The following is a 25103-nucleotide window of genomic DNA, read 5'->3' as shown; positions in this document are numbered from 1 at the left end:
GCCTCTGTCTCGATGTTGATGTCACCGATGGTGTATATATAGCGCACGCAGCGCCCGTTGGCTTCAGTTACATTTTTACGAATGAAGGATTTATCCCATACCTGACGGTTAATCCTCCTGAGAGAGCGCAGACTGTAATCGCAAAGGAAATTCTACTGTGGGGTAGGTTGGGAGGGGCGATAAGTCTAAACTGTAATGTTTGGTGAAAGTATGTACGGGAGGCGATGTGGCAGCCGCACAACTTTCTTTTATTGGTACTCCCCTCTGTAATGTAGAGGAAGTTGCCATGCCTCTGGGCAATTGAACCCGAAGGCCTTCTGGGGGATCTTTTCCTGCCAGTCTGTAGCATTCAGATATTGCCAATATTATCCATCTGGATAATGTTTATTTGGAGATAGCCATACCCAATTTGTGGCCTGAGTAGCCAACAAACAATTGGTCATCCTGCCTTATCTTTGCCGTTCTGGTAATATAGAAGCTTAAAGCACGTTTCAGGTCAAGCCTGGGAAGTCTCTCCTCTTCCTTCCCAGGGTGCGGAGGAGGTTAAAATGATGGTAATGTTATCTTCTGAGTCAGATGGAATTCAGAGACGATTTTGGGTAAAAAGGTAGGTTTTATGTCCTTATAAAAAATAGTTTAAGGAGGCTTGCAGGACAAAGCCTGAAGCTCACTCACCCTTCGGGCAGATGTTATGTCTACTAAGAAGATGGTTTTAAGGGTTAGTAGCCTCAAAGGACAGGAGCGTATAGGCCCGGAAGGAGCACACATCATGAATTTCAACACAAAGTTGAGATCCCAAACCGGGACTTGAACAGGGATTGGAGGGAAAACATTTATCAATCCCTTTAGGAATTGTATTAGAGGTATTTTAAAGTAAGAAACTTCCTCCTAAGTGCGCTTAAATATACAAAGCGCCGCCAGATATCCTTTAATAGTACCAATCTGGAGCCCCAGATTAGCTAGGTGTAACAAAAAGGATAACCCCATAGGTGTATTAGATGTAAATGGATTAACATTCTTATCTCTACACCAGGTGCAAATTTGTTCCAGCGGCAGCGGTACGAAGACTTAGTTGCTGGCCTTCTGGCCGAAAGCAAAATCTCCATTACGTCACCTGGATGGTCCCAATCCTTGTATCTCAGAAACCATGCTTGAAGGCTGAGCGTCTTGATCTCTAGATGGAGAACCCGACCCTCCTCTTCTGAAAGAAGGTGCTCTCTATGTGTAAGACGCATTGGAGGGCAGACCGACATGTCCAGAAGGTCTGGGTACCACGTCCCCCTGGCCCAATCCGGAGCAATTAGGATAATGGATTTGCCAAACTTTCTCAACCTCCTGATCACGTGAGGAATGACAGGGACTGGAGGAAACGCGTACAGGAGTGGAAAATCCAAGGCCACCACAAACGCGTCACCTAGAGCTTCTCTTGGGGGAAATTCCCTAGAGCAGAACAGTTCGCACTTCCGGTTGACACTGGTCGCAAACAGATCCACTTGAGTGGTTCCCCAAAGGGCAAAGATCTCTTGAAAGACTTCCTGAGCTAGCTCCCACTCGTGGGAGACTGTGCTGTGCCGGCTCAGAGCGTCCGCTGCCATATTCTCCACTCCGGCTAGGTGAACTGCTGATAGTGAGATCCATTCTTGGATTGCCCAGTACCAGAGCTGCATTGCCTCTCTGCACAGTGATAGTGACCCTGTGTCTCCTCTTTTGTTGAGGTAGCACATGGCCACTGTGTTGTCCGTCATTATTAGGACATTCTTCGCCCGTACGGATGGCAGAAAGTCCTTCAGTCTGATTGCCCTCAGCTCCAAAAGGTTGATGTGTAGTTTGGACTCCGAAGGAGACCAACGACCGTGGATTGTCAAATCGTTGGTCGTGAGCTCCCCACCCTGTGAGTGAGGCGTCCGTCACTACTGTTATCTCCAGCCATGGTTGCCAAAAAGGTTCTCCTTTCAAAATGTTCTCCTGGCAGGCCCACCACTGAAGGTCTTGTGAGACTGTGCTCGGAATCTGCAGGAGGTCTGACATCCTTCCTGAGAATCGGGACCACCGAGCCCTGAGAGCCCATTGTAGAGATCTCATTCTCAGGCGAGCCTCTGGCACCAGAAAAATGCAGGATGCCATGAGGCTGAGCAACCTCAGAAAATCGAAGGCCAGAAGAAGCTGGGCACTCTGGAATTTGGTGACCATCTGCAGAATGTCTTGCGCCCTCATCTCTGGTGGCGAGGCATTTCCCAGGGATGCATCTAGGACAGCTCCAATGAACTGGAGCCTTTGAGATGGTATCATGTGAGACTTCTTGAAGTTGAGGGAGAAGCCCAGTCTGTGAAGGGGGTGACAGGTGGAGCTGAGATATTCGAGGGCATGTTCTGGGGAACTGGCCCTGATCAGCCAATCGTCCAGGTAGGGGCAAATGTGAATTGCCCCTCTCCGGAGACTCGCTGCCACAACCGCCATTAACTTGGTGAAAACCCTCGGGCGGAGGTCAGCCCAAATGGCAGAACCTGAAACTGATAATGAGAACCACCAACAGTGAACCTCAGGTACTGTCTGCGCTTGTGATGGATCGGCACATGAAAGTAAGCATCTTGAAGGTCCAATGATACCATTGTAAAGACTGGTAGGGGGTGTCTGTACTTCCGCTCTCTATATGGTAGAGGAGAGGCACAGAGGACCCCAGCCAAGATTCTCTATTATTGGTAACGTAGTCGAGCAATCAAGGCCTAGCTTCTCAGGAGGTGATGCAGGCTGGTTCTTAAGTACAGTGTAGTCCCCAAACCCCCACAAAGGAATGTCCACACACTATTACTGAAAACACAGTCTTTATATAATTAATATTCAAAGGTATGTACACGATCACAATAACGCACTTTGTACTCGGAAATCAACAATGATAAATATATACAATTCTAAAGTGGTACCACCAATGTTATCAAATCTCATTAAAGTGCATCAACTGTACGGTTAAAATGTCACACAGATCAATAACGAGGAAACCAGCAATAGAGATAGGAAGGAACTCAAGATGGTTGAAACAATAGGCAGATTTCTGACCCCAACCCTTAGGCACAGTTCTGCGTGGACATCCCCCCCACCTGGGCAACCTGTAAATAAAGATATATAGCACAAGCCCAGTCCATATATTGTTCAATAGTCTTATTTCCTCCTATTAAGGTTTTACCCCCCCAATGCACATGGTGGAGTAGAGTTCTCCGAAGATGCGTCGACCGATCCTTCTTGAGTGACTCCCTTTAAAGCAGGAGCCACGGATCGTCGAGAGGCGTTGTGAAACTCGGCGTTCGGTGTCGGGGAATCAACGGCCCTTCTCGAGTGCCCTCCTTTTAAGGCAGGAGTCACGGGTCGTCGAACGTCCGACGGAGAACAGGTTGAACTACGGCGGTGAAGTGGCAGCTTCGTTCCTAGCGGTGCTCGTCGACAATGGAGCGTTGGCGTCCTGCAAGGAAGAGGTGTGCGGGGCACCACGGTGACGATAGTTCTGGACCGCAAAGAGAGGATGAAGAACTGTGGCCCAGCAAGGGCGTCGAGTCGTCGGCGTCTGTGGTCTTTTAGGTGGCGGGAAACCCACCGGCGGATGCTCCTCAACGGTCGGGCCTTCTCCAGCAGGCGACGATGCAGACGAGAGCGTCCGATGATCAAATGAAGTTCTTAGGCAAACGGGAGCACGGTGGCTCCGGTCGGCGACGGCGGTCGTCGACAATGACAGACAACAGTCCGGGTGCTTCTCATTGAGATTCCGCTGCAGTCCCCGTCTCGGGTCAGCAGCCTGTCGGAGGTCTGTTTACCAGGGAGCTTTGGCAAAGATCAGCTGGTGCACGATGGTCCCTCGTAGCTCGGGAAGAGGGCGCCTTACCAGGTCCTCTCTGGGTCAGTCTTTGGAGACACAGCAGCTTTCAGATTGTGAAGGAGAGCAACAGCACTTCTTCTCGTCCAGCAGGGCTTCAAGGTCAAGCTTCAGTTACTCCAGTTACTCGTCGTAGTGGACTTCAGCTTCTGAACACGATTCCTAGCAGTGAGAGGTCCCCAGATATACTGTTGATCTCCCATTCATTCCGCTGGGTCACACTCAAGCATCCAATCACGACTAAGGGCATACATGCAGGCAGGCAGCCAATAAGGCACACGGTGCATTCAGGCCATTCACTTCCCTCCAGACACTCACAACAAGTTATGTGTATTGGGACAAGTACCCAGCCATTCAGTACTACACACTGCATTCAAGCCAGTTTCGGGCAGGGATGTCCCAGTCTTTGTCTCTCAGGCCAGAAACCAGACAACCACAACACAGAATGCATATTGGTCACACACTCCATTCACCCAGGTCCCACCCACAGGAGGTACCCACAACATACAGTCACTGGGAAGGCTCCAGCTAGTCTGGCCGGGCCTTCACAACAACACCATATATGGCACTTCCACCCAACAGCCAATCAGGGGGAAGGGACAGAGTCAGGGCTTCCCAGGACTTTGGGAAAACAAGGCAATAGGTAATAGAAAGCAAGAGGCCACAGGAGCCATCTTGTTTTCCATCAGGAATCAACTGATCCCAATGGCTCCGCCGGGGTAAACCAAAATGGAGGATACTCCGCGCACCTGTCAAATTCAGCATTGAGCTGCCACCAGCCCATACCCTGCTCTGCGGGCCACCCACAGGTGCCCATAAACATACACTAGGGGCACAGGGTTGTACCCCCCACCCATGGGTGCCATAAGGGTATCCCACGGGTCCGTTCACCAAACCAAAAGAGAGAGCTGCACCGCCAGGAGTCTCACATGAACTCCTGCGCAGAAAACACGACAGAACACACCATAAAAAGCAGTGAAGGACAAGGATACGGAGGCCCTGTCCCTCCGATGCATTTCCAGCATCACAACCATCCAATCCTGAATCTGGAGGACCTGAAGGATCTGAGAAAAGGTAACCCCATCTTGAACTTGTCCATCCTGAGGAACTTGTTCAAGTCTCTTAAGTCCAAGATGGGTCTTAATCCTCTGTCCTTTTTTGGCATTAGAAAGTACGGTGAGTACCAACCCTTATTCCTCTCTGCTACAGTTACTGGTTCAATAGCACCTTTCTTAAGTAGGGTTAATATTTCCTGCATAAGGAGCGGATCTGGAACTTTGTAAGAGCTGTTCACCGGTGGATGACTCTGAGGCTTTTTTAGAAAGGGAAGGCAGTAACCCTGGGCAACTGTTTCCAATGCCCATGCATCTGAAGTAATAGCCTGCCATTCTATCAGATACTGTAACAGTCTGCCTCCCACTGCAGTCTTGTGAACTAAGACCTCAGAGAGGTTTTGGAGCAATTGACACAGTGGCTGATGGCAAAGTAGCCACTACTAAGAGGGTCTTGGTACCTCTTCCTCATCCACCACAGGGGAATCTTCCTTGGCCTCTTTAAACTGATTGTCCTCTGCCTCTTCCAAATATGGAGTAGTGACGAAAGGACCTACAACTCCAGAGCGTACCTGTGGGGCGATTCAGAGGTTGTCTAATCGCAGCACCAAGGGATTTGGCTACTGCCTTTGAAGTTTGCAGTTTCTCCAAACTTTCATCCGCCTTGTTACCGAACAAATTAGTGCATTGAAAGGGCATGTTGAGCAGTATGGATTGTACATCGGGAGCAAATGCTGACTTTCTCAACCAGGCAAACCTTCGCATAACTGTACTAGCCATCATAGGTCTGCTGATACTGTCAGCAGAGTCGAGACCAGTCTGAAGAGATTCACACATAGCGTCCTTTCCATCCTTGACCATGTTTAAAAACCTTTCTCGTTCTTCCCCTTCAGGAATATGGTCAGTCGCCATGGCTATACACTCCCAAAGGGTGGGGGTGAACCTTGCCAACATGCACGTGGCATTAGCCGACGTCAGGGCCGTACTTCCAGCCCAAAAAACTGGCTAGGGCGTCTTAGCGATTATCATCCTTATCAGGAGGGATAGTAGGGTAGGCATTTTGTTTAGTGGTTGAGGTAGCAGCTTGTACCATCAGACTCTCTGCTGTTGGGTATTTTGATAAATAATAGGGATCAGCGCTTGACACACGGTATTTAGAGGTCAGCTTCTTGTTGGCAGCCGGATTGAGTTCAGGCGCCTGCCAATTGGTAGCTACACGCTTTTGCAAAGCTGCATGGAATGGCACAATTGGGTCTTCCTGAGGTATCCTGTCCAAAATGTCACTCAAATCATCTTGTTCAAAGACTGGACTTGGTCTAACCCATCCAATATATTGAACTACCCTTGACATCAACTGCCTGTAGGTAACCTCTGCATGATCAGATGGATCTGATCTGCCAAACTCTACCTCTGGTGAGGAGTCCAAACCACTGGCATCATACAGGCATTCCTGGAGATCCTTCATTCTGGACTCTTCAGAGGTTAGGGCTTCAGGGACTGATGGCGTACCATATTAGAGGACAAAGGGCCTAGACTCCTCTGATGATGGCTCTGCATCCTCATAAATGGAGGAAAGAGACGTGAAAAAGTTAGCCCTAGGCAAAGGGGTATATGTTTTCTCCATAGTACCCGATGGGGTCAAAATATTTGTCGACAAAGGAGCCGAAATTGTCAAAACTGTTGACGGCTTCGATGGCTGTGTCAATGGCTTCGATGCCTGTGGCATCGAGGAGCTCGTAGCTCAATGCCTCAATGACCTTTCATGAGTCTTTGGCACCAATGGCGTCGATGACTCAGTCCTCAAAGGGACTTTTCCTCGACTCGAGGGATCCTTAGACCGCTCTCGAGGAGTTTTGCCTGTCGGGCCCAAAGGCACACGGCTTTTATGCTGATCAGGCCTGTCGACCAAAGTTTGGCTTTTGAGTGTACTCTAGGGGGGTCAAGGCCGCATTCTTGAACACCTTCATTATTTTAAGCCTAAACTCTTCCCATTCAGCTGGTGAGGCAGTTTTAGTCAGGCATACGACCCGTTCAGGAGAGGAACTCTAAGACGTCAAAGATGGCGACCTATGGCGCTGTTTCTTTGAATGTTAGACGATGACGAGTGGTGGGAAGCACTTGGCAATCGTTTATTTTTCTTGCGGCGAGGAGAAATATTTCGACTCGTCTGAAGTTTATCTTTTCGACAGTGTCAAAGTGGATTTATGGGTCAACCTGCCGCAAGTTTTCCTCTGCACTCTCTCAGGGCTTTCGACATCATGGACAGGCAGTCCTCACACTCCGATGAAGGATGAGCGAATCCCAGACACCACAAGCATATTCTGTGGGGGTCCGTAACTGGCATCTTCGAACCGCAAGTCACAGCAATTTTTGAAACTCGACTACGGAGTGGAAGACGCAATGACGACGCCATTCTTTCGAAGATTTCTCGAAGATTCTGAAATATTTCTCTTCACAAACGATCGAAGCGTACCGCATCTGAAGCGTTAGCGCCGAAAATGAAACTGAAGCTAGTGGGCGCTCCGTGCGCTCTATATATATATATACCATTGGTGACGTCGACATTGAGACGGAGGCCTCCAAGGGAAATCGAGTCGACAGGCATCGACGTGCAGCGCCCCCGCCTGAAAAAATAATTCTGAAGCAGCTGAGATAAGGAATACATGGTAGGAAAAAATCCATTCGAAATGTTTTTATATATAAAATCTGCACACTCGTCATGAGAACCTGTGGGTGACACATATGAACGTATGTCTCCTCAAACCACATAGCACACCAATCTGAAGACCCAGTCGAAGGCACTCATACCATCAGCCGAATCGTTCATGGTCCAGGACTAACTAAAACTCCTCACCATCCAACCAAGTTCTATACTATCTATAGTGACATAGACTAAGTATTGGTCAAGACATGCTTTTGACAAAAACGAACAATGAACTGTTCAAATGATTAACTGCATCAGAATTTGGTATGATTTTCAGATTTATTTGCACTGTTTTTTCACAAATCTACTACTCAAATGTTTTTTACTGTATGTTGATGTCTATATGTTGTCTTATCAATCGTACTATGTATGAGAAAGTACCAGAAGCATCTACCGAGATGCCCAATAATTACATTGAGAAACAAAGAAACTGAAAGAAAAAAAGTAAAAAAAGAAATAGAATCAGGCCACAAAATTGCTTAAAAAGGCCTTATTAAGCACCACAAATTGTTGTGTACTCCTTCAAATATGTTAACACCATGAGTTATCCCAGGAAGATAATTGGAATTAAAGTACCACAAACACTAGACTAAAACCTTGCAAGATTGACGCATGTTGAAAACAATAGAGCAGGACACCCTTTGTTACACTACCGGGAATTCCCTCATTAAAGTAGGCCTTTGAGTCATTGTCCACACTAGTAGTCAATGGGCTTCCCTAGACGACTGAGGGGGCACACACATAAAAGACTAACAATGTACTGCAGTGAACGGGGAATCCTTAATATACATCCTCTGGGGCCTACTTCAGGTAGCAGGTCGTAGTACCCTGCCCCTCATGGTCTCCACAGTCCCATTCTCTAGCCAACAAAATAGGACTTTGTCACAGGACGCAAATCCTGTTGTTGTGTCTATATGCTGGGCTTTCTTTCTCACTTTATTTCTGAAAGGCCAAAAATGTTAAAGTACATGTCATTCAGCAAGATAAGCCTATGAGTTAAGAGGTAGCTGCTGGACATTTGATGAATTGCATATGTTGAACATGTTCTTCCTCTCAGAGTGTTAACTGACAAAACCTGTGCCCAATGCTATTCTACATTATTTTTGGCTTTGATATTAAATCAAACAGACAAATAGCTATTGATGTTAACAGAACAGCCAAACCCAATAAGGTGATAACTGAAAGTAAGTATATTGCTGTAATAGATTTGGTCAAGTCCAACTACCAGCATTACACGTTATTCAGTCTTTGTGGCCACATAAACTATGAAGCAGAAAAACAAGCATGTAGCCTGCCAAATACAAACCTTAAATGCCATTGTAAATAAGGATAACGTGTCCAGAATGGTAAGGCATACTTCAGTGGCAATGTTGGCTTCTAGCAAAGACTGGTGAAGGACATCAGCATCCGAATGGCCATAGCCTAAAGAAATGATTAAAGGAAGAATTACTAGACAAGCTCCAAACGTTCTTTAAGTGCCAACAAATTAAATGTAAACAGCCAAAGAAAGGTATTTTGCAAAATCAGAAATAACTCATTTTATAAACGTGGAGTCACCAAAATAAATAAAACTCTGAAAGGCTTGCTTTCTTAAAATAAATATACAGGGTTTTTTAAATGCAGGCTTTTCGATATTAAAATGGATGTCTGCCCCTATGGCTTAAAAATGGGAATGTTAGTGTTATCCTGCTTAGCCTATGGTGCTTCCTTATAGCTAAACCCCAAACAGGTCATATGTCTGCCACAGAGTTCATGCAACAATGGCTTTCTCAATGTCCGTTTCTGTGCGTCGATAAGCACTAAACGTCAAGCGAGTAATTAACAAATTCTTACTTCAGTAATGTTCTTTCTGATGGATTAGTATTTTGGCCTACGTATTTCTCATCTTAGAAATATTCTCCTGGGTTGGTCACCAGGGGGCGCACAGATTAACAACTTCTTCGTGTGAGCTCTGTCCCGAGGTCCCAGAAAAGTGGATTGAGCCCCCACTTGAGACCCCCACTTGAGACCCTCCCCTTAAGTACGCTCGACGGAATGCTGTAGGAGAGGTTGTCTAGCATGACATAAAAAAAATCCGGTGAAAATCGTGCAAGTATTCGCGGAGAAACATTGAAGTTCCTGATCGCCGGCTTAACTGCGCAACGCACGTGAACTCCAGAAGACAACGGAGGCGACTGGAAACCTGTACAGAGATAGGAACAGCCTGGAGGGAAGCTGAGAAATGTCCTGGAGAGGGAGCATCGATCGGAAGCAGCAGGACCGATTTGGAAAGGCGATCACAAGCAACCAACATCAAACATAGCACGGCACCTTTACATGGTGAGTTGAATCCACCCCCGGACTGAAATACTACGCGGCCCCGGCCCTCTCAGCCTCGAATCGCATCCCATAGCGGCGTCGCTCAAACACACCCGGCGCTCCGCGCGGAGAGTCAGCCACATCCAACCAGGCCCATTGCGAGAATCGGCATTCGACCCCAGGCGAGAACAATACTACCAGAGCGGTCGCGAGGGCCGAGTGACTGCGCCCCCGCGGCCGCTTACACGGAGCGAAAGAGACCCCTCTCTCGCGGGGTGAGCGGGACCGGAATGGGGGGATCAGCGTGAGGAGCCAACGCGTACCCCGAGGACTCCTGGCATGATCCGGTCCCGAAACAAAATGGGCAACAAACTGAATCATCCACCCCCAATGCCCTGATGAAGACACAGAGGAGTCTTGAAATAAAAGTGGGTCCCCTATCGAAGCGCTCCCCCAGACAGACCGCTACCTAATGAGATTCTGGAGGCTCCACCGGAAAAACAACAATACGGGATACTTCACCAGGACTGAGGGTTGGGCCCCCACACCTGGGGCGTGTGCCTTCTCACATACTCTCCTGGTGGTCATGCCACCTCAACCCAAAACTTGAAAGACGGCATTGGGCGCCTTGAACTAGGTGTATGAATGCCCAACAGAAGCTAGCCACCTACGCTTATAACCCGACTGCTTCCCACTCCACTGACCCCAAGATGGCATCCACACCGACTCTGTGTGCCGAAACTGCCGCCACTAAAGGGGACACAGCGGCACTACCGACTGAAATAAAAATATGAGTGCCAGTATTGGCAGCAAAATTGACAAACTCACGCAACGGCTGGATAAAATAGAAGACAGGATCGAAGGAGTGGAAAACAACCAAGCCTCAATAGACACTTTAGAGACGCAACTGGCTCACAGAATAACGAGTCTGGAGGAGAGAGAAGAGGAGGTCAAGCTTAAGATGGACGATTTGGAAAATCGGAAGAGAAGGAACAACCTTCGCATTTTTGGAATCCCAGAGCAGGAGGGGGAGACGGAGGCAGACCTCAAAACAACGTTTTCAAATCAAACTTCTCGTAACAGATGACGACATTGATGAGCCCAAAACGGGGCGCATCCATAGAGCAGGTGGCCCGCCTGGGGGCCCGAGGTCAGTACTTGCGCGGGTCCACCGCTACCAAGATAAGACCAGAGTCCTTGAGAAAGCGAGGAGTGGAGGCACCAATAACAATATATCAGGATCTCTCCTCCCTGACCTTAGCTCTCAGGAAAATGTGTAGACTCCTCACAAAGTGGCTGAAAGAACGAGATACCCGATACAGATGGGGATACCCCTTGTCCCTCTCCTTTGAACACGAAGGCACGAGGTTCAGACTGAACTCAGAATTACCAGGTCACTAATGTAGTGACCACCTTACTCCTAGTCCATAGTCCCCTTTCCTCCATACATATGGGACATCTCTGTGTCCTGTGGGACGGGGCCGAGCACTTTGTAAAAAGCATCCACATTTTTTTCAAAAATGTGTCCCTGCTCTCTTTACTGCGCAGGGCCCGGCACGCGGCCGTAACCCCGCCCACCTTGGCTCCGCCCCGCGCATCGCCCATCAGTCCTTTTCTATCGCAGGGTCAAAGACCCATTAGCAATAACAGAGGAACCTTATTAGAGGGGACGGCGGGGGGGCGTATGGAGGAAAGGGGACTATGGACTAGGAGTAAGGTGGTCACTATGGTGAGTAACCTGGTAATACTCCTACGTCCCGTCCCATTTCCTCCGTACTTATGGGAGATTCCCAAGCACTCCTTACAGGAACTATGGGTGGATGGAAATACCCCTTACTGAAATAGGTTCTTCAGCACAGCCTGGCCGAACTGAGCGTCAGCTCTAGAGCTCATATCGAGGCAGTAATGATTAGAGAAAGCAAATGGGGAGGCCCAAGTAGCTGCTCTAGCAATGGACTCCCAGGGAACATACTTCTGAAAAGCAACCGCGGCTGCCTTGCCTCGCACCTGATGTGCATGGATACCTTTAGGAGGTTTCAGCTTTTGGACGGTGAAAGATTCCGTGATACAGGCAGCAATCCATCTGGAAATGGATGCCTTAGACGCCAGCCTGCCCTGGGGTTTACCGAAGGTCACAAATATTTGGGAAGAGCTCCGAAGCTCGGCAGTCCTGTCCAGATAAAACGTAAGAGCTCTTCTGACATCCAGGCTGTGTAGAACCCTTTCCGCCTCTGAGGCAGGGTTCGAAAAAAAAAACTGGAAGGGAAATCGACTGATTCAGATGGAATTCGGTCACTACCTTTGCTAGGAAAGCTGGGTCCGTCCGAAGGACTACCTTGTCATTGTGAAAGACCAAGAAAGAATGCTCCACCGACAATGCCTGGAGCTAATCACTCTCCTCGCTGACGTAACGGCTACCAGAAAGGAAACTTTCCAGGACACGTACTTGAGGTCAACCGTAGCCATTGGCTCAAAAGGTTTATGGCACAGCGCCGTCAGGACTACATTTAGGTCCCAAGGCGGGTGCAGACTACGAACCGGAGGGTAGAGGCGTGTCAAACCAGCAAAATGTCTCTTCACCACCGGGTTAGTTAACGAATAAGAACACCGGTCTGTAGAGAGGTAGGCAGAAATCGCCGAGAGATAAGATCTGAAGGACAAGACATGAACCCCTGACTCTGCTAGGGAGGAGACAAAGGACAGCACTGTGTCAATCGTCGCCACCCTCGGGTCCGATTCTTTCTCCAAACACCAATGACAGAACCTGAGCCGTTTACTCTTGTATTGGGATCTGGTCGAGGGTTTCCTGGCTGCCTGGATAATGCACATGTTATCCGCAGACAAACCCAAAGGCTCTAGGGCTGTGAACTCAGGCACCATGCCGCCAAGTTGAGTGATTGTGGGGAGGGGTGCCACATCTGCTGTTAACCCTTGGTGAAGAAGATCGGGAGTTACTGGTAACCTGATCGGCGGACACACCGACAGGTGTTTAAGTTCTGAGAACCAAAAACTGGCCGGCCACCACAGAGCTATCAGTAGAAGAGAACAGTTGACAGAACTCTTCAACTTCCAAATTGCTCGATGAACCAGAGGAAGAGGCGGGAAGGCGTAAGCTCTCATGTTGTGCCATGGGATCTCGAGTGCGTCCCCAAGAGAGGAGGTTCCCAGCCCCCCTCTGGAGGCGTACTGAGGAAGCTTCTTGTTTACTGCCGTGGCAAAGAGGTCCACCTCCGGTGTGCCCCAACGCGAGAAAATCCATGAGAGGATCTCCGCCTACAACTCCCACTCGTAGCTGACCACAGTCCGTCGGCTGAGGGCATCCGCGGTGACATTCAGCCGACCCGGGATGTGCACTGCAAGCAGCCAGACCCCATGAAGCACGGCCCGCTCCCAAATCTGGATGGACAGATCCACGAGAGGGGGAGACTTCGTTCCCCCTTTCTTGTTTATGTAGTACATTGACACCGCATTGTCTGTTCTTATGCGGACCACTTTGTTGACAATGAGAGGTCTGAACGCCTTGAGCGCCAGAAAAATCGCCAGAAGCTCCAATTGATTTATGTGCAGGAGCTTGTCCTGAGGTGACCAGAGGTCCGAGACCTGAAGAAGATCTAACGTCGCACCCCACCCGAAAAGGGAGGAGTCTGTCGTGATCATCACCATGGGGGCTGGGTCCTGGAACCCCACGCCCACTGACAGGTTGCTGAGAGAAGACCACCAATCCAGGTCCACTCTCATGGAATCCGGAATCATTATCCGTTTGAAATCCGGGTCCACAGCCTGACGCCAGGAACTCCGAAGAGCCATCTGGGTCCGTCTCATTTTGAGACGAGCAAGAGGAAGAGCCAGTACACACGAGGCCATGAGGCCCAGAAGCCTCTGGAACCACCAGGCCGACATGCTCTCCGACTGTGTAAACATCTGACACGTGGCCAACAGATCCACCATTCTGTCCCCGGTCAGATACACTCGGCAGTCTATCGTGTTCCAACGAAAACCCAGGAAAGTCAGGTCCTGCGAGACCGTCATGGAGGATTTCCACCAGTTCACCGACAGCCCAAGATGGAACAGGAGCTGAAGGAGAGACTGGAGGTTGCCCGCTGCTGCCAACGGGCAAGGGCTGCGTAGGAGCCAGTCGTCCAAATAGGGATACACATGGATACTCTGGAGACAAAGATAGGCCGCAATCACCGACATCATCTTCGTGAAGACACGCGGCACCGAACTGAGGCCAAAAGGAAGCACCCAAAACTGGAAGTGCTACTCTCCCAAAGAGAAACGGAGGTATCTCCTGTGTGGGTTCCAGATCAGGATATGCATGTACGCATCCTGAAGATCCACCACGCTGAGCCTATCGCCCGCCTGCAACGAGGAACGAATCTGGCCGGGCGTGATCATCTTGAATTTCTCTTGGGGTAGGGAAATATTGAACTGGGAAAGGTCTAGGATGGTGCGCAGGCCAGCCTGGTTGGGTTTGGGCACCGTAAACAGCCGGGAGTAGAAGCCCTCCCCTCGCTCCCCAAGGGGAACGGGTTCCACAGCTCTGAGGTGCAGAAGTTTCTGAACCTTGGCCTTGAGGGAGGGTGAGCCCAACAGCTGAAAAGGAGGGTTGAGGGGTAGGGTAGGGGGTAAAGGTAAGCGGAAGCCCGCTTGAGCGACTGACAAGACCCATCTGTCTTCTGTGATGGTCTGCCACGCCTCCCAATGAGACGCAATGCATCGTCCCACCGGGGTCTCGTGCGAGCGCGGAAAACCCTCATTTGGAAGGTTTATCGGTGGCAGTGCCACCTGAACCTGATGAGGAGGCTGAGGAGCGGGAGAAATTCAGCGTAAGCTGTTGTCTACGGCGGTTATTCCCCACAGGAATATCCACTCTGCGATTTTTGCGGTCGAGGAAGTACCTAAAACCAGAGGAAGGTCGACCTTGCGACAACAGCCTTTGAGCCTTGAAGGGAGCTTTAACCAGAACAGACAATGATTTGGCCGTCCGAGTGCTGTCTTTGGTTTTGGTGAGCTCTACATCAGTAGAAGAGTGAAAAAGCGCCTTACCATCAAATGGAAGGTCCAGAACCTTGTCTTGCACCTCCTTCGAGAACTTAGTGGCATGTAGCCATGCTTGCCGCAAGTTATCAACCCCTAGCATCAGACCCCGAGCCGAGGTGTCTACGTGATGAGCTGCAGCCTCCAGGAGATCCTGGGCCAAGACCCTGGCATCGGAAAGGCCTCCTCTGAAATCCTCCAGCTTCTCGACCGGAATGTGCTTCTCAAACTCCAACAGACCTCTCCACATCCGCAGGTTAGCTCCCGCCAAAATCAATTCTGCATTGGCCTGCCTGAGCTGCAAGGCCGAATTGGCAAAGATTTTCCTCCCTAGGGAGTCCAGGAGCTTGTCCTCCTTTCCCAAGACCTGAGTCATCGTCGCGGAGGAGGAAGCTGCAGGTCTGGATTGCAACGTGGCCGCAGCCACCACTGTGGAGGAGGGAGGCGGACAATTTGACAACGCCACTTCTTCCGAGGAATGTAGCCTGTACCTCGTGTCAATCTTTTTATTTACAAAAAGTCCCGAGTGTGGCTTTTCCCAAACTCTTCGGACCTCGGCCAGAACGTCCTTCTGCAAGAACAGGCCGGTACCCTCCAAAGGAGACAAGGCGAATGCCCCAGAAAGCACGCCCTCCTGCGGAGCAGGTGCCTCGGGCACCGGAACATCTAAGAAGCTCATCATGTCCAGTACCCGGTAATGGAAAGCTCTGGTAGAGCGGGGCAGGTCCTCGTTGTCCTGATCGCCTTGAGGGTCATCTGACAGGTCCGGATCCTGCTGAGCCGTGTCAGGCACTGCCTTGTCCACTGGGGACAATGGTGGCACAGGCGGAAGCGCAGGTGGAGGCATCATGGGCAAGCAAGGCGCCGGAGGAACCACCGTCGGAACGGGTGGAGCCGGAGGCGCGGGTGGACATATCTCCTTGAAAAGCCCCTTGAAATATTCCCTCATGGGGTCGGTGCGCATAAGCGCTTGAAATTTACCGATTGTTTCGGAACATGAGGAGGCCTCTCATGAGGTGGACAAATCCAGGGACGTAACGGGGAAGGGTGCCACACCGGCCCCTCCGCAGACGTATCCACATAAATCGAGGGATCCGCACCCGGGGGCAACGAAACATTGTGCGGAAGAGGCATCCGGGCGTTCCAATCATAAACCGGCCGGTAAGGATGCGCACAAGGGACCTTAGGTTCACCCGAAGGACCGAACCCTACACCAGGGGCCGATGGCGTAGTTGTAGGAGTAGTACCTAAAATGGCCGCCGTGGTCGTGGGGGGAACGGCCGCCATTTTGTCCTCATCTGAGGGGAACTGCGGCACGTGAGGAAGTGAGGCAGGGGTCCCCGTCGATGGATCAGGGGTCTTAATTTTAGCCTTAAGGTAAGGAACCTCGGCCGAGCCGGTAGTATGAGGCCTGGAATGTTTCTGCGACATACCAACCGCCAACAAAGCCTTCGAAGGAAGAGCCTCGGCACTGCCGGTAAAAGAAGAAACTTTCTTCTTTGCCCCCTCAACAGATCTAGGGTCACCACAAGAGCGGGAACGGTGCTCTGTCACCGACAGGCCCTTGCCCGGCCCCTCAGAACTGTTGGTATCCTTAGCCTCTGTACGAGGGACCTCGGACATATGCCCGGTAGAAGCCTTATCGGCACGGGCCTCGAACATCCGTGCCTCAAGCCCAGCCAAGACCTCGGGGCGTGCCCCGGTTTTGTTTTTGAGGGAAGCCGAAAGAGCAGCCTCAGAGCAAGCTCCGGTACCCCACGACTCTGTAGAACTCTGTCTACACACAGCCCCCACAGGAGGGGCCTCTGAGTGTACTCCGGTGATCACAGGCCCCTTACGGAGACCCTCGGAGAAAACTCCGGTAGAATTATTAGGCCCGACAGGTACCTCAGGGCGAACCCCGGTAACAGAGCGATCAACGCCCCTCCCAGCTCGAGAGGAACCCGGGAATGTATCCCCCGGCCGGGGTTCTCTGAAAATTAAAGAACTTACCAGGCGTTTTTTCTGCTTGTTGATGAACGCCTGAAAATGAGAAGGAGGAGTCCGTCCGAACACCACCTCCCACCGCCCCAACTGACGTCGAAGTGCCCGGACCGAAAGGGAGTCACAGTAAAAACAGGAGTCCCAACGGTGTTCCGGACCCAAACACTCTAAACAAAGAGGATGGGGATCTGCCCTCGCGAAGCGACGGTGACACGATGAACAGTCTGGAAAATCTAGTTTAAAAGAGATAGACAGACTAGTAAACGAACGCTAGCGAGAGCCAGAGAGGGGAAAAAAAAAAGGGAAGAAAATCTTCCGAGGATGCAAGAGCGTCCAGCCCCGATCGTGCGGAGAAAAGGACTGATGGGCGATGTGCGGGGAAGAGCCAAGGTGGGCGGGTTTACAGCCGTGTGCCGGGCCCCGCACAGGAAAGAGAGGGACACATTTTTGAAAAAAATGTGGATGCTATTTACAAAGTGCTCCGGTCCCGTCCCACAGGACGGAGAGATGTCCCATAAGAATGGAGGAAAGGGGACCGGACGTAGGAGTAAAAGACATTAAAACGTGCATATCGGATTTGCTTGGAACACAGGACCATGGAGAAGATTGACAGGAACCTGCAAGAGAGGGGAGGGCATGGCATACCCGAGTCCCAAGGCGTAAAAAGGTGAAAGGTTCGAGGAAACATCGTAGAGGCAACTTATCAACAGATGGCGGCAACTAAATTTCAATAATCATGGAATATTTGACATACATGTTGCTTGATAATGATGAGCATGTACATTGTCTGAGGTAAGATTTCAATGACTGATGATCGAACTGGAACTCCAAAGAGGGAAATACAGGGGCTCAATTAGTAATTTGTTCTATTATTTTTTGTACAGGGACTGTGAGGTAACAGTCCCCACTAGTGGTTCGATACCGGGACAGCCTCGTAAACTGAAACCGGCCGCACGCCACCACATGGAGGGAGGGGCGAAGGCGACAGGGAGGAGAACACAGGCTAAGGGGAAATCTGAAGAATGGACTAGTGCAAAATACCGAATGAACAAGAATGTCACGTGGCTACTTGAAATTAGAACAAGTCGGCGTACACAAATGAATGATGTGCATAATCTCAGACTACATAACGATGGCTGCCGCTGAATCCAAAAGCAGGGGCTCCATAAGGGTGGGGGCGCTCAATGTCAAGGGTCTTAACTCACCAACCAAGAGATCACTGGTCTATAGAGAATTTCGTCGCACTAAAATTGACATCCTCCTCTTACAGGAGACCAAGTACATGAAAGGTGATGAGCGGCCCATTCTGGGAACACGAAGTGGAATAGAATTGTGGGGCTCAGGGCCATTGAGGAAGGGGGGAGTGGGAATTCTCATTAGGAAAGGAATGGATTTCAATATTGCCAATACTTTGTCAGACTTGGAGGGTTCACGCTTTACTAGTGACGGGAACCATTGGAAACGTGCCTATTACAATTGCCACAATTTACGCCCCCAACGTGAACCAGATGAGATTTCTCACCAAAACAATCCCCAAAATCATGTTAAAAACCTCTGGCCATATCATCTTGGGAGGGGATTTCAATATATGGGCCGACCCCACACTAGACCGCAAAACTGTGAACCCCACACCACAAGACACTACCAGACAGGCAAACACTAGTTTTGCCGAAATGATGGATCTGTATGGAATGAGTGATGTATGGAGACAAATGCACCCTAATGAGAAAGCCTATACGTTCTTTTCAGCCCCACACAATACCTTTACTAGCATTGACTACATTTACCTCACCAAAGAAGTTCACAATCACTCAACACACTCAGAAATTACCCCAATGATATGGTCACCATCGACGTCCAATGGGAGCATTTACCGCGCAAAAATGGAAAATGGAGGTGTAACGAAACTCTGTGGAAAGACCCTGTCTTTCAGACGGAGTTGGAAACCGAAATTACCGAATATTTTAGAATTAATAACACAGGTGAGGTCTCCAAGCAAGGAGATTGGGATGCGGGGAAAGCAACTTGGAGAATTATCCTTATAAGAGAGGGCGCTCGGAAAAAAGAGAGAACATTGATTGAAAACAGAATTAGAGAGGAAATCCACCGGCTTGATAAAGAAGCAAAAGAGGGGGGACCCCCCCAGACCAGGGTAGGATAGATGAGGCAAGGAAGAAAAGAGAAGAGCTCCGCCTCCTAGAGCGCGATCAAATCACCTGCAAACTCCTGCTATTAAAACAAAGGTTCTATGAGAAAGGGGATAAAGCAGACGCAATATTAGCGGCCACATTGAGGGAACAACAAGCAGAACGCAGAGTCCAAGAGATAGTGGACGGGGGGCCCGACACGGATGTTAGCAAAACTACTATCCCTGAACCATTCGCAGACTTCTATGAAGCGTTATACACCCCAGTGACAGTCCCGAAATCGCACGACATTGAGTCATATTTAAACAATATAGGAATGCCCAAAATAACCTCCGCGGAGTCAGCCTGCCTGGAAACCCCCATAACGGGGGAAGAAATACAAAACGCGATAAAAAGATTGACCCTAGGTAAATCCGCAGGACAGGATGGATATACGGCAGGTTTTTACAAGTCCTTTAGTGCCCAACTTACCCCTTTCTTGGTCGAGCTATTTAACGAAATCCTGGAAACAGGCAAACCACCTGACTCCTTTATTAGGGACCTTATCACAGTGATCCCGAAGGAAGGAAAGGACCCCAAAAAATGTGGATCGTATCGCCCCATATCTTTGTTAAATGTAGACGCAAAAATCTACACAAGAGTCCTTGCTGCCAGAATTGAATCACATATGCCCCATCTCGTCCACCCCGATCAAGTAGGCTTCATACTAGGCCGGCAAGGAGCCGACACTATTTTATTTTATTTATTTGCATTTGTTAAGCGCACTTGCAGCCCAAAAGGCATTGAGGCGCTGTTACAGAGGATATGCAGATTTAAGATTACAGACAGGTGCCAGGAGGGCTCTTAGTTACAGATTGGCAGGCAAATATACAGTGGATGATACACATTCAATTTAGACCAAGTCTAGTTTTGATAGCCTCACGAAAGGCTAGGTGGGACTCAATGAGTCTTAGGTGAGGTGGCAAAGCGTTCCAGTGCGTGGCTGCTTGGGTGGGGAAGCTGGAGCCACCAGCGCGCACTTTACGTGTAGTAGGCGTAACAATTGAGTTGGCATAAATGGATCTGAGAGGTCTCGTGGCGGTGTGCCTGGTAATTCTGTTAGTCAGGTGGGGGGGGCAAGTTCGTGAAGGCATTTGTGGGTGAGAGCAAGAGTTTTAAAGACAATTCTCTCTTTGACAGGGAGCCAGTGTACTTGCCTTCTGATTTCGGAGATATGGTTTCTTCTTGCGGTGCCGGTGGCTGCCCTTAGTGCATTATTTTGGGCTAGCTGGAGTTTGGCCAGGTTTTTGTTGGATGTCCCCACGAGAAGGGCATTACAGTAGTCTAGTCTTGACACAATGTTTGCCCTGGCAATCGCGAGGCAACTTTGACGGGCCAAGAAGGGCCTGGCTGCGTTGAGGACTTTGGAATAGTAGGCTGAGGATGCAGCGATAGCATTGACCTATCTATCCATCGCCATTGAGGCAGAGCCAGTTCTCATCCATCCAGGATTGGATGGTAGAGTAGATAGAGGTGAGGGTGTTGGTGTCTGCTAGGTAGTCACCCATGAGTGGGATGAGTACCTGCGTATCGTCCGCATAGTTGGTATATGAGATACCAAGGGAGTCCAGGATGCTAAACAGGGGCCTAGTAAAGAGGTTGTAGAGTGTGGGTGCGATACAGGATCCCTGAGGGACACCGCAGGTGAGGAGGCTAGGGGCGGCGGCGGCAACTTCAGAAAAGACTTTCAAGGCCCTTTCTTGGAGAAAGGAAGTGATACACTGGCAGGCTTTAGGGGAGAAGTTGGCTTGGGTATGCGCAAGACATTACACCTAATACATGCCTCTGCAAACATGGTAGGAGATCCAACCTTGCTCTCCATCAATGCAGAAAAAGCTTTTGACAGGGTCAACTGGGACTTTCTAATGTACCTCCTGTGCAAGAATGGCATAGGATCCAGGTTACGTAGGGGAATCCAGGCAGTATGTACAACACCTAGAGCGTCGGTATCCGTCAACTGAGAATATTCCAGGAGGGGGGTCGAACTAAAGCGAGGTACCAGGAAGGGATGCCCACTGTCAGCTATTCTGTTTGCCCTCTCACTTGAACCACTCGCACAAAAGATGAGAAGAGACACACAGATAGAGGGAATCCACCTAGGCCAGGCAGAGTACAAAGTGGCACTTTATGCTGACGACATACTCCTACATATGACCCACCCGGAGACGTCCGTCCCCAGAGCCATATTCCTCCTCGAAGAATATAGGCGTATTTCCGGTTAAGATCAACCGAGCTAAATCAATTCTGTTCCCTCTGAAAGAGTCCGTGGAGGAAAATGAAATCAAATATTCCCCTCTTGGTTTATGCATCGAGCACAATGAGTTGAAATATCTAGGGATATAAATTACAAAGAGCATAGAAACCCTATACAAAGCCAACTTCCCTAAACTCCTTGAAAACTTCCACGCGGACCTCTCTAGATGGAACAAATTAACAATATCCTGGATGGGACACCTTAACGCGATAAAAATGCTCTGTCTCCCCAGATTCCTATACCCCTTTCAAATGCTACCGATTCACATTCCAGAGAGCTACTTTCTAGAGGTTAAGAGGGCAATCCTACAATTCCTGTGGCAAGGGAAAAAGGCAAGGATAGCAATAACACTTTGACACTATCCAAGGAAAAGGGTGGGGTAGGCCTCCCGGACCTCAAACAATATTATAAGGCAGCCCAGTTACGAGTACTTATCCCCCATTTATGAAACCAGAGTGAACCACAATGGATAACCATTACTTCCATCCGGCAACGGTCTCAGAGTGGTTGTGGGCCCCAAGAAAGAGAATACGGACTAAATCAAAGACGCATCCAATCCTGGCAACTATCTGGGACATATGGGAAGAGGGCGCAGAGACGAAAAAGATCACCACATGGCCGTCACCCCTAAGCCACTTATGGTCCCCGGGCATAAATAATCATATCCCGATCGTTGAGAGATTCCAGACTTGGTACGAGGTGGGGTTGGAGAGGGTGGGTCAGCTGGTGTGGAGCGAATCCTTCATAACACTGCCGGAACTAACAGAAGTGCTAGGAATAGGAGTATTGTCCACATTCCACTATTTGCAGATAAAAGGAGTTTTGACCAAACAGGATTGGAAGGAGAAATTGAGTAGAGAACTCACCTCCTTTGAGAAACTACTCGATTCCAGAACAACCATGAAGGGCCTAATTTCCATCATGTACAAAACATTAATAGAGGAGGCAAAAGGGAATACAAAACATCTCAGGGTAAAATGGGAGAGGGACCTGGGGACAGACATAGATGAAGACACATGGGACAAGATGTGCCGCGCAACATTCAAAACCTCGACATCCTTTCAATATAAAATGCATGCGGTTAATCTCTTACACAGGTGGCAATATGATCCAAGCAGGCTATCCAGAATGTATCAAACAACTAGCCGCTTGTGCTGGCGTGAATATGGAAGAATTGCTGATTATTGGCACATGTGGTGGGAATGTCCACAAATTAAGGTTTACTGGGACAAAGTCTTTGGATGGATCAGGGCCATAGATGGTATCCAGAGACTTGCAGACGCTTACCTAGTTCTCTTTGGGTTTGAAAAAGATGAGTATGAATGGAGAAAGTACAGGGCCTGGCCCCGCATCTGTTGCTTGCCACTCGAGCGCTCCTAACAATAAAATGGAAATCCCCCACAGCCCCTTCCGAAAAAGAATGGGTCAATGTGGCAATGAATATGTGCACTATGGAGAAAATAACGGCATCCTTGCATGGTAAATCGACTCAATGCGATACCCTATGGGCAGATTTCCTGGACAAATATGCACCAGAGGTAGTGAATGGGGCAGACACTGCCCAAGCTTAGTTTGAATTATGCGCCCCCACAGTAGAGTAATGACACCCTCTTCAATCCCAGCAATACACGTTGGACGTCTCAGAGTAAGACCAAAGAAACTGAACTGAAGATGTAAGAGCGCCCCCCAACAAAGGAGATCCCAAATAAAATGGAGTAAAATATCAAGTAAAGAACCCGTAGACACATTAAAATTAGAATATACGCACAGACTTACACTACCTTAGGAGTTATAGACCCAGCCCGGGGAGAGGGGGGAATTGGGGGGGAATTGATAGAACGGGAACGAGAGAAGTAACTCATTGTGCTCTGTCAAAATTAGTCACCAGATCAACCTGTGAATGTACGATACTATGCTAGGGTACCAACAGGTACAATATTTTCATGTTCTTTTGTTGTTCACTTCCTCTTTGTTTGCTTCTCTGACAATATTTTGACATACAAATATGTATGTATGAACACTCATTGTTTGCTTACTCTCGAGAAAATTGTTTCTTTTTCTTCTATGTAAAACCCAATAAACCCCCCCCCCCCCAAAAAAAAAAAATCTCCTAGCGAAAGTCTATCTTTCGAAGGTTTTTCAGCCACCAAGGGGCACACATCAGCTCAGCATAGGCTCTTCTCAGTCTCATTGGTGCGCATGACTCCCGATGTGATGTCATGGATGCTATATATGGAGCCGGCTGCTCCCTATGACCGAGATCTCGGACCCAGAAGCAGATGAACTGCAGAACGGCAATAGGTCATGAGAATTCTGTATTGAGACGTGGGAGAGGGGCAATGAGCAATCTGTCAGAGGAAACACAAATCTCTCAGAAAGAAATGATTGAAGCCAAGTCATTTATTTGTGTAGATTCCATCCTCCCACAAATTCCTCATTGCAGAAAGACTCCCTAAGAAATATAGAATGTGGAGGTGAAAGATGAGAGGAACCAACACCAGGAAACTCTCGAGCACCACAATACCAAAGTCAGTGTCCTGACTTAATGAGGCTTCCAGACCTTTAGCAGAATGAGTCCTAAGAAACACAGCACTTCCTTGTTCACCATATTGAAGCATTCAGAAATGGAGTGAACAAAACAATCTGGATAGGGGTTGCCCAATAAAAGCGATGCCAACATGGGTGTCAACAAAGTGCAGGATGTAGTAAATGAGAACCCTTTCAGAATTCATACGATTAAAATGTCCCTCCAACTTAGATTGACCAAAGCGGAGGGAATACATTTGGAAGATGGATCTTCTGCAGAGGATGAAATTCCAACACTACATTGGGGAAGTTAGAACTCCGTCTCAACCTCACCTTCTCCTTGGAACAGACATAGTCAGGACTTTTTCAAACTAACCATCTGGTACTACAAAGACGCAGAAGAACTTGAGATAAAGAAGACTGAGAAAGGAAGAGGCCAGGATGAGCTCCTGGATCAAAACAGGTAAATTATGTGGTCAATGCTAGTGACATGGTCCTCGGGTGGAAAAGCCCAACCAGAATGTGTCCAGAACCCTGCCAATTACTATCTGAGAAGGGGTGAACAGGGACTTTCTTAAGTTGAGGGGAAAGCACAAGCAATGCAGCATACAGCAAGTGTGGGACAGGAGCATTGCGCAATTTAAGGAAGCATACTCTTAATAAGCCAGTCACCCAGGTAATGAAAGATATTAATTAATTCCCTCCTGAGATAAGTGGTAGCCACAGCCAACAGCTTGGTGAAAACCCTGGGGGCTGATAACGGGCAAAAGGGAAGGACTACAAATTGGTAGTGAGTTTTTCCACCAGGTTTATGTGATTACTTCAAAAGGTTTGTGCATTTCAATGCAATTACATGCAGGGAGAACTCCCTGCACCTCTCCCCGTGCTCCCCTCACATGATTTATAACCCTAACCCCCCCACTCCCCATATATAATTGCGTTGAAATTTTCAGTATTTTCACAGTAATGGGGCGATACGGTTTCCACCCACCAACCTCCGGTACTTTCTGTGCTTGTGATGAATCAGCACATGAAAATAAGACTCCTGGCAGTCCAAAGACGCCAGCCAGTCCTATAAGTGCAGGGACCGAAGTATCTGGGCCAAGAATAACATCTTCAATTTGTCCATGCTCAGGTAGAGCAGCAGCAGATCGAGCATGAGATGCAGAACCCTATCCTCCAACACCAGTAGATAATT

At 49.0% G+C, this 25103-nt stretch overlaps 1 protein-coding gene across 9 annotated transcripts in view; it reads right to left on the bottom strand.

Moving 5' to 3' along the window:
• DOCK9 (dedicator of cytokinesis 9) overlaps positions 1-25103 on the bottom strand; it is a 2709375-nt gene that overhangs the window by 639589 nt on the left and 2044683 nt on the right. For all 9 annotated transcript variants that reach the window (XM_069639825.1, XM_069639823.1, XM_069639827.1 and 6 more), the window contains one exon: positions 8925-9040. In XM_069639825.1, coding sequence (XP_069495926.1) covers positions 8925-9040 — 116 coding nt within the window. The remainder of the gene's footprint in view (positions 1-8924; positions 9041-25103) is intronic.

Source organism: Ambystoma mexicanum, chromosome 7q (genome assembly GCF_040938575.1).
Source record: "Ambystoma mexicanum isolate Mex_15411 chromosome 7q, UKY_AmexF1_1, whole genome shotgun sequence".
Taxonomy (NCBI): domain Eukaryota; kingdom Metazoa; phylum Chordata; class Amphibia; order Caudata; family Ambystomatidae; genus Ambystoma; species Ambystoma mexicanum.
Note: the sequence above shows the minus strand (reverse complement) of the source record. Positions and strands in the feature narration are given on the sequence as shown.